This window comes from Thalia democratica, chromosome 3 (genome assembly GCF_965202585.1).
Source record: "Thalia democratica chromosome 3, ktThaDemo2.hap1.1, whole genome shotgun sequence".
NCBI lineage: Eukaryota > Metazoa > Chordata > Thaliacea > Salpida > Salpidae > Thalia > Thalia democratica.
Genome location: NC_139167.1, coordinates 21,017,369 through 21,033,504, shown reverse-complemented (window position 1 = coordinate 21,033,504; position 16,136 = coordinate 21,017,369). Strand labels below are relative to the sequence as shown.

At 26.1% G+C, this 16,136-nt stretch overlaps 2 protein-coding genes across 2 annotated transcripts; one reads left to right on the top strand and one right to left on the bottom strand.

The window, feature by feature from the left end:
• Window positions 1-2,323: 2,323 nt before the first annotated feature.
• LOC145832109 (ubiquitin-conjugating enzyme E2 D1-like) lies at window positions 2,324-2,868 on the top strand. The gene is made up of 2 exons (XM_082939466.1): window positions 2,324-2,468; window positions 2,681-2,868. The coding sequence occupies exons 1-2, from the start codon at window positions 2,324-2,326 to the stop codon at window positions 2,866-2,868; spliced, it is 333 nt and encodes a 110-aa protein (XP_082795592.1).
• A 4,655-nt stretch (window positions 2,869-7,523) lies between these two features.
• LOC145831232 (large ribosomal subunit protein uL29-like) lies at window positions 7,524-15,354 on the bottom strand. Its single transcript, XM_082938381.1, has 4 exons — window positions 15,306-15,354; window positions 13,132-13,268; window positions 10,852-10,933; window positions 7,524-7,733 (listed from the first exon to the last, which is right to left on the bottom strand). Exons 1-4 carry the CDS (start codon window positions 15,306-15,308, stop codon window positions 7,584-7,586), a joined length of 372 nt encoding a protein of 123 aa, XP_082794507.1. The 5' UTR covers window positions 15,309-15,354; the 3' UTR covers window positions 7,524-7,583.
• Between the last annotated feature and the right edge of the window lie 782 nt (window positions 15,355-16,136).

The following is a 16,136-nucleotide window of genomic DNA, read 5'->3' as shown; positions in this document are numbered from 1 at the left end:
AATTATCTTTATTTTTATGTGACATTTATATTCTTTTCTACTTAGCAAATTCAATTTATAATTAAGCATTTCTTTACAATTATAAAATGGTGTTTATTAATATATAGGGCAAGACTGCTGTATTATTTCTTTGTGTTTTAAACTCTCATTATTTTATTATACTTTTATTATTAAACGCAGTCATGTTTATTTTAGAATTTTGATTAATCTCTTATTGTTAACAAAATTTCTGATATACTGAGGTATAACTAAATGTTTATCAATTAGTCAAGGAACATAAATTTACAAAGTCTAAAGATATAGAGAGGTGTGTTAGCATTCAAAAATATACATTAAACCTAATTTGTGCAATATCAAAAAAATGAAAGTTTTTATTTTCTGAATTTTATAGAATTCTGAAATGCGTAACTAAACGAGAGTGCGTAACGTCACGATCCGAGAGGTTACTGTACTTGTAATATAGTTTTAATTTATAGTTTCTCTTCGTTATTAAAATGTTGTGCAATAGTAAGGTTTTAAACGCCCTAATGACAAATACCAGACACTATTAAATTTAAGTTAGTCAACAATATATTTAAATTTTTGATTTAAAGTGTACTATATATAGCAGTGTATCATAGTTCTATTCTGTTGTATCAAAACTATTTAAATTTACTACCAAACAAACTTTTACAACGTCGCTAAGTACAGATCATAAAAAGAATACACTGTTAAACTATTATTTTTTTATCTGTAAAAACTTGTTTTTTTTGATTCTAGTTAAAAATATAGTTTATAAATTTTCAAACTCATAGTTGCTTTTTGTTACACAGTTTGTGTAAAATTTTCTTTTAAGTTATGTATATTGTATATTCAAAACTGCATTTGTTTGTCCTTGAGTTGTCCTTGATTAAGTAGCTTAAAAGCTACTTAAGTAATAAATAAACGATTGTCAAAAGTTTTTAATATTAAGTTAGAAAATTTGTATAAATTGTTTGTGTTTTTACTAATTTAACAAACACCTTATAAAGAACTTATGATATAATTAATTATTATGATTTTTTTTACAAGATTAGGTCTAACTATAAAAAAGTTAATTTTAAACATATGATCACGGGTTACCATAAATTTAAAAAGTATAAAAGTTAAAGGCTGTAAAGTTTTATAAAAGTACTGACTTAAAAAGATTTTTTCATTACATAACCAAAAACACTTTAAATGTAAAAAGTAAACATTTTTATGTGTTGTTTGACATTACTTAATATACGTCTCCTTTCTTAGATTAGAAAGTAAGTTTTGACTTTTATTTAATAATTAGTTTGTTTGTTGTAAAATATATTTTTTCTCAAAGCTGCTCAAAAAACATTTATTTACTAGTCAAACATATAAAAAGCTTTAGTATTTGTCTACCAACTAATTTACCTCTACTCAAAAATGACTTAGTAATGCAAAAATTCATTACATTTAGAAAAAATTTAAGAAACCTACATTTTTATATTTACTTTTCAAATCTATTAAGTTTGTTTTTGGCAACAATAAATGTAAAGCTTTCAAAGCTATCAAAATTTTACAATCTTGATTGGTCAGCTTAAAGTTTGTAATTTTTCTTTATTAAACTTATCATTTTTTATAGATGCGTGGGTCGTCACTAAAGGGGTTTCCCCTTAAGTCTCTAAAACCCTAAACCCTTGCCTTTGGTCGATAAGCGGTTTTCAGATTTGATCGGATGGGAATTTCGCAGAATCAGATATCACAGTTGAATTTTTTTTTTATTTAGTATCTAATGTAGTTTCTATTTTATTAGTCATACATTTGAAGTCTTGTCCCTGATATGATAGTTTTTATTTACTAACTTTAGTAGGGGATCTACGTGTAAGCTACGAAAAACTCATTTATATGCAAATGTTATTTAATATACAAAGATAGTGTAACAGTACTTAATAAAAACTTAAACAAAAACGAACTAAAGTTAATGGCTTTCTTTTCATTAATTAAGCACTAAGATTAACACATACTCAGCTAATTTGTAACTGCACAAAATTGTATACAAAAGTTCAAATTAATTCTAGTAAAAATAGTTATTTGTTTAGATTAAGATTTGAAACGTTTTAAATATCTTTATTTATTTTATACTATACTGCTTTAACATCTTTTTATACCCTACCATTTATAAAGTAAACTAATAAATTTTGTTTTAATCTAAAACCACTAAATTTTAAAATGAAATATGATTAAAAACAGTAAACAGATTAAGCTTATCAGTCACAAAAAGCAATGTGTTGGATATTTTCAAAAGCGTTTAGCATTTTCACAAGCACGCATTCAGAAAACAAAATAAGACAAAATGAGTTCGCTACTGCTGAAAAGACTTCAGAAAGAACTGGAACTTGTTGAAAAGCAAAACGAAAATGTTGAAGTTGTTTCTGTGAGCGAAGATTTTACGCAGTGGAAAGTCGCCTTCAGAGGGCGCTCAAGCAGCAATTATGAAGGTATTAAAACTGAATTTTTTTTCAATGATACTTTTCTTTTTTGAAAAAAAGCTAATCTAGTTTTTTGTTAATGATAGTTACAAAGTTATACTTTTTTTGTTTTGTATGATATTTATAAAAAGTTTTTAATACTCAATACTACATTGTTTCTTGTAATTTTAACTAAACACTAAAACGCTTTGTAAGAAACTTAACTTTTTTCTCAATTTCAGGTACTTGTGAAAGTCTCAGTGTTGTGTTCAGCCAAGCGTATCCGTTCCGTCCTCCCGAGCTCATATTTGCTAGCAAAGAGTTTTACTTGAGGAACAGGTACCTGTGCTTGGAGATGTCGAGAACTTGGTCAGCAGTCTGTACCGTTTCTGAAGTGTTTAGATATTTTGAAGTGAACAGTTTCGATTAACCACCAATCATGTCCGGATGTGTGGCAATCTGCAAATCTTGTTTTCAACAATTTAGTTGATCAGTTTGTATAAAGAACATTTTCATTGCATATTAAGCTTTGTACAGTTCAGTTTGTAATTAATGCAAGCTGATTAAACTGCGTTCCTTAACTTGATGCTTTTATTTTTCATTCTTATATAAAACATTGGAAAGAAGTATTTAATTTTGTTGAACAAACGTTTTTACAAGCAGTTAGTGTGTATAAGAAAGTTTTTTAAAAACTCATTTTTAATGATTTTAGATTTAAAAAGCTTACGTTTAGTTATTTTTTTACAACGTGATTAAAACTTTATGTAACTTATTAAACTGTTACTAAATTTGAAAAAAATTACTTTGTTGCAATAAGCTTCAAAAACTTTTTGTTTTTGATGAAATTGTTGCTGCTGCTAGAAAAAGTTTTGTTACTTTGATGTAACTATGATTTTGATAGTTTATATTCAATACAACCTTGTTTGGATTAAACTAAGAGCCAAACTTGTGTTCAAATTAACTAAAAATAGATAGTCTTACTTATCAATAATTTTTTGTCAGTATAGTAGTAAATTCTAAATGCATCGAAAACTAAGTAAAACTTTTAAAGTTTTGATTTAATAAAATTCTTTAACAAGAAAACTTTTCAAGTATAAAAAAAATCTTATTAAGTTAAATTTTATAGCATCATAATTTTTTACTTTAAAATTTGAAATATACAAAGGTAAGATTCACTGTCATAAACTCTGCAAAAGTATTATTTTTTAGAAACCGTTTTCATTATCAACAAATTTCAATTAAAATCAACAAAGTATGTTGAAAAAAAAAAAGTATTTTGTTACTTTAAACTTAAAGTTCAATAGATTATTGTAGCAAAATGAATAGTTCTAGGATAAGTATAATAAAGTGTCTGTCTTCTTTTATGACTATATATAAATTTTAAGCGGCATTAAGTGTTAAACAATTTTGCAAATTAAACCCTTTTATTAACGAAGTATTTTAAATGTTGGTGAAAAAAAAAAGTTGAAAGTAATAAAGAAAAAACATATACATTATTGAAGACAATTTTTATTAAATTAATATAACAAACATTTACCTTAAGCATAATGAAAGATTAAAAAAGTTAAAAGTTAACAAAAAGTATTATTTATTGATGAAAATAAACTACATAAACTATTTCTAAAATGCTTTAGACTTTAATCAGCTTTAGGGACTGAGTAAAAAGCAGTAAATATAGTTTATCAGAACAAAATAACCTTTCTCACATATGTTTTATATGAGTTTTGTTTCTTTGAATTATTTTTAAAATGTTTTATAAAAGATGGAATACGTATACACCTGAAGCAACGTCGTCAGCCACAGGTGCAAACTATAAAAATTTGTTTACAGTCTGTTTTGATATTCTCGATCTTTAGTTTATTCGATTATTTTTAGAGGAAAGTCATAGTTTGATAAAAAAAAAATTATAAGATCTATTTGACTCTCTCAATACTTTATTATGCAAACTAAGTTTTGGTCAAGGACTCTCCTTTATTAGTTGAGATCTCTTAAATTGTTTTCTAAAAATCAAAAAATGTAATATTATTATAAGTTGTTTTAGTTTTACTAAATTTTAAAATCTTTTTGCTTAGCTTAATTTATGTACATATACATATATAGTAAAAAAACATTTAATGTCATTCACAAGAATGTTTTAAGACGAGTAATTTTTATTGTTTATTGAACGACAAAAAAAGCGTTCAAAATATTTGGTTCTAGGACCTGGTGCACGAAAAACCTTTCCGTTATCGAGTCGCACACCACGGATACCTTTTAACGTCTTGTCCAGGGAATTTTAACGTCATGGGGTTTTTGAACCTAGAAACTGACAAAAAACTCATTTCAAAAAACTTGGATGAATTAAGCTCTGTTTTGAGCTAGATCTTACTTGAAAAGTTTATACTTAACGAACAACTTTTATTTAAAGAAAATATTAAAACCGAGTTGTAGTACTTTTTCTAACTGGGCAGATAGAAAAACTTTTTTGAAGTTAACTAGATTCAACAGACTTAAATCTTTATAGGCAAATATTTAAGTGTTCAAGCCTTAATCATTTGTTTCTTAATTTTTAATCAAACTAACAAAGTGCTTGTTCATGAGAAGTTTACGAAACATAAATTTTCATCAAATTTAGTATACACATTTGAAACTTAAACAAACAATTGTTGCTTGTAATCATTCTTCATTTTTTTTCTTTGCATTGACGAAATGTTTTCAAGCCCTTTTAAATTTACTTGAAGCTTTTTCGTAACTCGTCGGGTTGTAATAAGTTAGTCGGGTTGTTATCGTTGAAAGAACGCAATATTGTTAACAGTGTTCAACAAATTAACTCTATGTCCGTTTGACATACAGTCTCAAATCACTGGTTTAATAACGTTTTCTATAATAAATAATGATGTTTTATGTTTTTATCTCAACAACTGAGATCGATACTTGGTAGGTTCATATTTCAACTCATAGCTTAAATAAACTTAGATACTGCAAGTTTTTCTTTTTTGCAATGTATGTAAATTTTTAGTATAGAAGGAAATCTAAATGAATTTATCAAGTTATACTAGCTTGTTAAATAAAGGGTGGCCAATGGTTTTAGAAATATATCTTCCAGGTTTTGTGAACATCTTTCAGGTTTTTTAAAGTGCACGTTTTTTGGTCTATATTTAGTTTGAAATTAAGTTTAAGTATGTAAATATTGAAAAAGGACTATAAAGCAACTTTTTTTTTCTACTTTTTGATGGTGATTTACATTTTTCATATAAATCTGTGGGTCATAACAAAATTTTACTAGTAAAAATGTGAAAATTGTTTGCAATTTTAGGATTTTCAATGAATTTTGTTAAAAATTACAGTTTTTTTTAAACTCTCAAATTACAGGTTAATTTTTATATAGGTAATACTGTTCAGATATGTTCAAACAATTTCAATTTTGAATTGACAATTTTCATACATTTTAAAATCTTAATCACGCAGTTCAACAAAAAATTTTTTATTGTTTAGTCAAGATATTCTATAAGGGCACGCTCAGTTCCAACCCGACTACCTCAAGGATTCAAGGAGTATGATAGAAAAAATTAGAAAATACTTAGTTGAATAAACGGTTTCGGGTCGATTTATTCGGATTGAAATTGTCAGGACACTTTTTCTATCATAAAATTAGATCACCATATCCTAATTAATAATAAATGGTATTTTAGGTGAATCTTTTTAATTAGTTGTACATTCAGGGTTGCTAATTGTTTATGAGATATTTTCTCCACGTTTTTAGGTCCATTTTAATTCAAAATTTAAGCCTAACGTAAAAAGGTGCGTTAATTAATTTAACAACCTTAAAAAATTCAGTAAAGCTACTTTATACGTGTTTTTAATGAAAAAAAACTCCGATGACAAAAAACTACCTACGGCAGAATTTTTTTGTGTCTGATAGAAATTCACTACTTAACCTATAAAAACTGCTTGAAATTCAAGTTTTTTCAACAATTTTAGTTCAAATTCTATTGTAGTCTAGATCAGGGGTCGGCAGGTCAATAAAAAACGTATTTTTATGTGCTTTTAAAAACATATTTTAAGACAATTTATTTGAACAAAAGAAATAGTGATAGAATATCCTTTAAATATAACACTAAAATTTTATTTGTTTTCGATAACTATTATAAAAAACTAGTTAAATAAAAATTTAAAGGTGGCCCGCGGGCCGCAGTTAGCCGGCCCTAGTCTAGAATGTCTAGTTCAAGGTTTTTTGACATCCCTGACCTAGTTACTGTGGTCTTAACTATAAACTGTTGTTGGCGTTCTTCTGCAAAATGTTTGGTTACTTTGATTTACAAGCAGAATATTTAAGCCCCATTTTCAAAATTGCCCATAATTATCTAGATATTATTCGTTCCAGATTTGTTAAAAATCACCCGTTACTTTATCCCGGATGCTCACACATAAATCTTATTTTGTGAATTTTATGTTTCGGGATGTCGTATTTCCTTAATAAAATTTACTCCTTAAGGTGGCAGGAATCTTATATAAGAGTACTTGCTAACATCTAGTCTAACATGATATGATAATAAAATTCTATGTATTCCCCCTATTAGCACTTTTCTTAATTAATTAACAGTCTTTAAAACCTTAATTCACTAATGCAAGAGATTGGACATGAAATTATCAATACGGCCAAGATTATAATAAACCCAGGCTTTTATTTAACCTCTATCTTTTGAGTTATTATTGTATTTTGTGTGGCTTAACGTTTATTAAACTTGGGATGACACGAATGTTCGATAACAATTCAACTGTGCTAAGATGCTCAATGAATAACGCAAAAATTAAACTAGTGACACTCGGACGATATAAAAAGAATAAACCATTCAATTCAATGTTCTTTTTTTATGGCTTGAAACACTATATTTTTATAAACCTTAACCCATAAACAATTTTGTCTGTAATATTGAAGAAAAATCTATAATACTGGAAAAAAAAACTTACTCCTATTAGTCCTATATATATATTAATTTTAGGAAAACTACTAAAATATCAACTTTTACGGCATAAGCTCTGAACAAGTCATTACACATTTTAAAACTATCTATTATTACGTTACAGTAAGGCATACAAATGAGGCGAAATTCTATAAATTTATTGACTATTATTTTCCATGTTTGTAAACTTTTAGTTACAAATTTAAGCTTTGACGGCGTAAGTCCTGACGGGGTTGTTCCTCATCTTCCTGGCCTGCTTGGCGGTCACCTTGGCCTCCTGCGTCTTGTTCAGCCTCCTCCTGAGGGCGCGCGTCTTCTTGGGCCTCAAGTCGGTGGGCTTGTACTTCTTTCCCTGTTATTTAATATTGATTAAATCTGTGTACTGTGTCTGGGCATGTTTTGTGATCTTTGTGTGTCAAACATGTTTTAGTAATAAGATTGGAAATTAAGCAGTAAAAATTGTTAAGAATAAGTTATGTTTTTGAGTTTATACAAAAATGAGAAGCAGTTTATGTACAAGCAAAAAAACAGAATTAATTGAAATAAAATTAACAAATGGTAACAACGGTAATTAAAAGATAACTAACTAGTATCATCACAAGCAAACAGAAATTTTGCAAAACTTAACATTACTTACATAATATAACACAAGCTCAAAATATTCTTAAAGACTTAGGAAAATTACAATTTATTAATTATAGATTAAATTAATCGATTTATACATTAAAAATTGTTTCTTTCAAAATAAAAAAAAAATTATTCAAAAAGTTTAATGTATTTTTTGTTTTTTACTTTATTGTGATGTTATATTTGAAGAGAATTATACTTTGATATTATAACAGAAGCAGGCAAAGAAAAACAAATCATACAAACAAAAAGGTTTCAAAACAACGGCAGTCAATAAGTACAACTGTCATCAAGTTAAAAAAAAAATATTATAAACAATAAAACAACCAGTAAAATAAAAATACACATTAAAGCTTTAATAGTCTATCAAGTTCAAACAACCAATTACCTTTTCTAACATGCAGTTAGTGGCAAAAACCTGGTGACCCAAATTTTTTTTTTCAGGAAAAATAAACAAAAACAAACATCAAATTAAGAGAACAAACAACAGCGATTAATTGAATCAGTCTAACATGCAGTGGCAATTTAAAACGTGGTGGCTCGAACCACAAAGACTGTCAAAATTTTCATGCAAATGTACATATATTTATTACATAAAATTAAATAAATGTATCATGCCAATGCAGTCTTTGTGCCTTCGAAGCCAGCAAGTTGAAAGCCGCGTTGTTTGTTAGTGAAACTGAAAGGTAGAGCAGTGAACAGAACAAGTACAGGAGCAGACTGTAGGAACAGAAACAGGTCAAGTGAGTGGGTATCTTATCAGGCAAGTTATATTAACAGCAAAACTCAGTTAAAAGTTGATAAAAGATTGTTAGACAGAGGGAGTAATTGGTCATTGCAAGCTCATGTTTAAATTTAATGTTGGAAACAGTAAATGTGATAATTGCAGACAGTGGTAACAGTAAAACTCAATTTAAAATTATCAAATTAAAACGTGTAAGGCAAACATACTCATGTTACAAATGTACAGTATGCCAAGTAGTCGTCAATAATTGCAGGGTTTTAAATGTAGACTATGGTAACAGTAAAAAGAGGGGAGTCAAATGGAAGTTTAGGGGTAGGTAGTTTCAAATCAGTAGTTTTGAGTCATTCCTTACTTAAAACAGAGTTAGTTCTATACATGAGATAGGATAGTGTAGGGTAGGTGAAGCCAATAGAAACAGAGATTTTTAAAATTAAAGTAGGAAGAGATTTCTCAAAACAGCTTTGACTAAACATACTGGGGAGAATGCATTGAGGGAATTATTAAGCTTCTTATATAACAGATTCTGTTTAAATATTGGTTGTATTTTTCAAGATAATGAATTTAAAATTTATTTGTCATATAAAAGATTAAAATATTTTGTGAAAAAAATTTGACAACTACTGAATTACAGAAGAAATTAAACATTTAAAAACTTAACAAGGGAATTTAAAAAAAATACTTACCTTTCAAATGACTTGATTGAAATTCGAATTGAATTAATATTTTAAAGTAAAATGATTTGTATTAATACTATTTTTATCAGGTTTAGTTGATAGAAGTTAAATTGAAAATCATAGCTCATCTGTTTTAAATGTTTAACTACAGCCATAAGGTTTTAATTAACTTTATTATTTACTTATTTTAATCGTTTAAGTATGTTCAGATTGTGGATAAAAAAGTCTTTAGTTCAAAGATGGCTGACTAAGGTCATGCATAAAATAAAGCTAGGTACACAAACTAGTTAGTATTTTCTTAATAATTTATTATTAGAGAGCCAAAAATTTATTAATTGATATTTAAGGCCATAGGGGGGGTCCAACATTTTTTTTTACTAAAATTAACTTTGGCTTTTATATGAAAGCTTAAAGTACAAACTATAAGCCAGTTTTTACAGAATTCAAAAATATCATTTAACTTTTGAGATATTTAACTTTTTGTAAAAATTTTCCAATATAAACGTATGGACCGCAAATTCTTTGGGGTCTATTTTCTCGGAAATTTTAAAATTCACTAAAAACCTATCTCCTCCTTCATTTTTTGACCTAGAGACTTCAAATTTTCAGGAAATGTTCCTTTTAATATTTTTAAGAGATCTATTGTTGGAATTTTTGAAATTTTGAAAAATAAAAATTTTATCCACAAAAAACTAAAAAAAAGGGTAGTTTTTTGACAAAATTTTTTTTTTACTCAAAATTAAAAAAATTCCTACAATAGATCTCTTTAAAGTTTAATGATACACATTCTGTAAAAATTTGAGAAAGATTACTCAAAAAATGAAGGAGGAGATAGATTTTTAGTGAAATAGTCTTTTTTCGCATTTTTAGTTTTCGCCTTCCATAAGGCACCTATTGAATGCCTTTTCTTTGATCGCTTATATCTCAAAAATTACTTCGAGTTTTTTTAAGCAGTTAAAAGTGTCTGATAGCTCAGATTAAATTCTACAAAATAAGATCAAGTTGTAAAAAACAAAGTGGACCCCCCCTATGGCCTTAAATTCTCTAAAATTGATGACACTTTATATTATTTTAACCAGTCATAACTCAAGTGGTTCTTGATTTAAAATTAAAGCACAACATGACAACAAATGAAATTAAAAATTAATTTAAATTCAATCAATAATTAAATTCTGAAAACACAACAAACACAAAACAAATTGAACATGGCACAAACTCAAATTAAATTAATAAAAAACTATTCAGATGGAATAAATGTGGGTGGTTAAATTATTTAAGGTAAAAACTTAATTTGAAATTTATTATCTCAGCAAATTATTAACTTAAATTTATTCAATCATAAATATTTTGTTGATTGTTTAAATTTTGGTAAAATTTAATTTTTCATTTAACTCATAATATAATTAAAATTTTATTTAACAAACCTTGAAGAGTTTGCGGAGGTTCTCCTTCTGGTTCTGGTTCATGACGGTGAGGACACGGGCAATGCTCTTGCGGACCAGGCGGCTGTGAATTTGATAATTAATTTATTATTGTTAATATATATTACAATATAAAATAGCTTATCAGGATTGACTTTACATTGCCACATTTCCCAAGCAGAACATGAGAAAATACTTAAAATTTTTAAATACTTTGTTGTTTACGTATTAGCTAAGTTCTACAACAACTTTATGAAAACTATTAATGACAAATAAGGGTTTCAAGACAGGGTACCAAAATTTAAATCTTACTTAAGACCATATTTTTAACTTAACCCTTATATTAATTTTTGATAGATAAACAAATGTTGTTTTAGAATTAATCTGAAACAAATTAAAACCAATTTTTTTTAGTTGGCAAAGAATGAGTTGCCACTCATTAGGTCAAAAAACTGTCCTGAAAGCTGTTTTTTTTTTCAAATTCTTTAAAAAATAAACATTTTTTTTTGTAATCAAAAGATCAAGATTTAAAATTAAATTAGTTTTATAACAACAAACATTGAAACTAAGCTTTAAAAATTTTATATAAAATAACTGGCCTGAGGTTTTCAGAAGACTTTCCCCTGAGCATTTTATAAAATAAATAAACTGGCCTGTGTCATCCTGAGTTTTTTTTTCTATTGATACTAACCTGAGTTATCAAGAGATTTTTTAAATTTCAATATAAGTGTGTAAAAACCCAATTGATGATCTTAATATACTTGAAACATGTGAAACAAAAATTTATTTACATACATTTGTTATAATAACCTTGATAAAAACAACATCTTTTTCCCTATTGAAATAAAAACTTTGGTCTTATTCTTAATTTGTCTATGTCTTTTTAGCATTGTAAATGGGTTCTGCACACAACTACTATAACCATAATACACATTTGTTTATTGACAATTTATAACAAATAGACCATACATTAAGTTTTAAAAACAAGAGAGTCAGTTGGTAGAAATATTTGTATCTCTTTTTTAAAATTAAACTCAACTTAAAAATTCAAGTTCAATTGTTGTTATACCCATTTTTTTTGATTGAATTTGACAACAGAGAAAAACACGGAGTTCATAAAAATGTATTTTGATAATTTTAAAAAAAAATATTTTAGAACTAATAAAATATAAACTACTGTAATCAGCAATAAATTCTCATTCTGATTTGGCTACAAATTGATATTTCCAATGTTTGCATTTAATGACATAGCTTTAAAAATACATTTGAAACTAATATTTAAATTAAGCAAAAAGTATCAGATTGAGCTTATCAACATTTTAATTTTCAGAATGTGAACAGCATTGTTATCATCATATACTTCTGCACAGTTTAGTCTTGTAATTGGGATGCAAGATGCAATTTTAAACAATTCGTTTCAACAATGACAATTTTTAAACACAAGTTTGTCAGAACTTGCTTGGTATACAATTTTTTTATTAAAAAATCCAAAAATACTCAAGTTTATTGCTGAAAAGTGAGGATTTCATCTGGTTTAAGAAACGTTATTCAAACCAATTCAAGTACATTATTAATCCAGCTCTATTTATATGATTTTTTTTCTTAATCTAAATTAAGGTGCAATAAAGATTTGTTTGACATGTAATATTGGCTGAAATTAAAGTGGCCTCTGATCAAAAAATTTATATCTTCACCATTTCCTTTGAAAAACAAAACCATTAATGAGTGTGTTAATACTATCATAAAATACATATTACAGGGTTGCCACTAGTTTTTAATAAATTTCTTCCAGGTTTGAAAAATTCATGTTTTTGGTCTTTCTTTAGCTCAAGTTAGTTTCTATGTGGAAATCACTGTTATTTAGTATAACAAAGTTTAAAAGATACTGAAGATACTTTAAATGTGTTTATAGTTTAAAAAAATATTCTTTTGATGATGACAATCAATGTGATAGATTTTGAATCATAATTTTACTACTTTACAAGTAAAATTATTCAAAATTTAAAGATTTTCAATGTTTTAGTTTTATTTTGTTCAAAATGCCAGTTTTTTTTCTCAAATTGCAGGTTTTCCATGTTTTTAGAGCCTTAATTGTCTAATTCCAATTAAATAAACATGGTTAAGAGTAAGTAATGCAAAGTTCTAAATTAAAATCATTATTAATGATAATTTTCAAACTTTAGAATATAATTCTACATACATGTATTTTATGTAAAATTTTTAATTTGAAAGCTATAATTATATACATTTCATGCTTAAGATATTCAACGAACTTAAACTCACATCTTAGAGAGTTTTGATGCAGCTCCTCCAGTGACCTCAGCAACGCGGAGGTTTGAGAGTTCCTCCTTGAAGGTGGCCAACTGTTTGGAGAGCTCCTCCTTGCTCTTGGTTCTCATTTCCTTTGCCTTTGCGCGGACCTAGAAAAATACAATGGGGTTTTAAACAAATGCTTACACCTTGGTTACAATCTAATGCTTTTATGTAATGTAAGTATCAGAGTAAGCTTATCAGCATTTGATATTTCAGAATGTGAACAGCAATGTTATCATCATTTACTTTTAAATTTCAATTGGATGTTATGTTGTTTTATATCATTATTAATTTCACAACTCAAATATCTTCTATGCCCACTACATCACTGAGTCTTTAACTACTCTTTAATTAATAATATCTCTATTCAAGCAAAATATGTGTCACTTTTCTTTTTTACAAGAATGCAATGTATAAACAAAATAAATATGCAAAAGCTTATTGTTATTTTAAAAAACTTAATCTTAAATTTTAATTCATTTTTATAAGAAATTTTGTACAATTATTAAGAAACAAATTAATTTTCAACTTACTTCTTAGAGGTTTTATTTTAGCTCTAAAACAAATATAATTAGCATGAAAACATTAGTTTGTAAACAGTAAAGCCAATTCCAAAATTTTAAAAGATATGGTATGATTTAGCTTGTTTATGGTCAAATTTAGTTCAATTTATAAAAAGCAAATTAAATTAAAGATGTAAACTTAACTTCCTTGTATACTAAAGGCCAGTAGAAAAATTTTAATTTATTTAACTGCACATTATAATAGTATAAATTAGTAGTAAGTATTTAAAAAATTAATTTTAAATTAAGTGACTCCTGTGGCCTTATAAGTACTATGCTGTTTCAAATAGAGTTCATTATTTTCTTATTTTGCAAACTGGCAAAATCAAGCTTATCTATAATTTGGGTAACAAAATTATTTTAAGTTTTAGAAGTAATGATCTCTCTAAAAAACATAAAACATATTAGTGGACCCAGCTCTGATTTGTATGAATACAAATATAAATTTTTTTTTTTTTTATTTAAATATCAGATAAATAATTACTATTTTTATGAAAAAAAACCACCAACAAAATTGCATTGATTTTTCAAGCTTTTTTTTGGGTATCTGTTTATCTTTTAAGGGAATTTCAAACATGTATAAAAATTTTAGAGTTTCAGTCATTTAACTGCTAAAACAATGTAAAATAAATATTCATTAAGGCCATTAAGTAATTGAAGAAAGGCCATTAAGTAATTGTACACATCAAACAGTATGTGTAGTATAAAAACAATGAGAACAAGTAACTCTTTAGTAAATAAGAAAAATTTAAAAATTCAAATAATGAGATTATGCTTTGTAAAATACCTAAAACCTGAAATCTATAATTTCTATAGAAACAAATACAAAATCAGATGCATTTACAGATGATACAGGAAGGCCAGTATAGTTTAGTATTGAAGTGTTAAAGATATATTATGAAATTTTTTTACAGGGTGGCCAGTTTTTTAAATAAATTTCTTCAAGATTTTCTGAATATTTTTAGAAACCCAATGTATTTTAATGTAAAAGTTTCTAGTATTTTTACTTCAGTATTATAATTCAATTGAATACAAAACTTATTATTACACAACAATAATAACAAGTTGATATACTTTATTTATCTTATTTATGAAAAAAACTTTTGATTTAGGAAAAAGAATTTTTTATAGTTTTAACAAGCAAAATCAAAATTTGATTTCCTAACAAGTAAATACTGAAAAATTCTAATTTTTCCTAGATATTGAGTAGCCACCCTGTTCTAAATATAATACTCAAACAAAATTTGTTACAACAAATATTTTGAATTAATTTATTATTTTCAAACCAATACTTAAAATGATATAAATACTAATGATCCAATTCTAACCACACATTAAATTATTGACTGCATAAGAAATAAGAAATTTAATAAAACATATGAAGATTATTTACTATCAAAAATAAAATATGTATAACATTTATTTTTAAGTGATTTGAATTTGTATTTATAAGTTTAAATACATTTATACTAGCAAATCCATGTTACATGCATATTACATACTTATTAAAAAATTTAGACTCGACTAAATATTATGATAAAAGGAATTATATATAAAATAGAAAATTAATTTAAATCTAACCATTTTGACTCAGTGTGTTTTCTGAATTTCAAATAAGTCTAAGAACTTGTTGGAAGGGAATTCATTAAATTTCTATCTGAACTTTTATGGATGATTTTAAAACGTATTGTCTTTTATTTAAGCTAGCAGGGCCTAGTTTTGTACTTGGTAACTTTGTTAAGTAAGGAGAGAATTTATGAAAATGGAAAGCTTAATAAACATAATGTTGTAAAACTTAAAATAATGCTTTAAAAAAATAACTTTGTTGTATTGTTACCGATCAATTGTAATATACATATTATTAAGAATAAATAAATTTATACAACTTTAAAGACTGAAAATCTGTGAATTTTAAGGTATGAATTTAAATTTTTTTCCATCGTTGAGCAAAACTGATAGAACTTAAATAAATAATTTTCTGAACACTGAACAAGAATTTCTTTATTTAGCTTTAAACCTATGCTCAAGTATTTGTGAGGTAAATTTCTGATAAAAATGTGGCAACTTTACGGTAAAAAGTACCTGTTGTTTTAATCAAAAATTCAAAGCAATACAACGATAATGATAATGTTATTAGCTAAATTAAAATTTTGTCAAAGATTTTTTTTTAATAAAAAATCGGTATCATTAACTTTGGCAATAAAAATTTATTTTGCAAGTTTTTTTTTTTTGATGACAAACAATATAATAAATTAAAAATTAATTATAAAAAAATACTATAAAATTATAAGTATTTAGGTATAATTTTTTTTTGTAGTGTTTATTTTTAGTTTATATAAAGCTTATTAAATATTAAATTAAAAATTTACTTTCAAAATTTTCCTTATGATGTTTAAATTTAACAAAAAAATT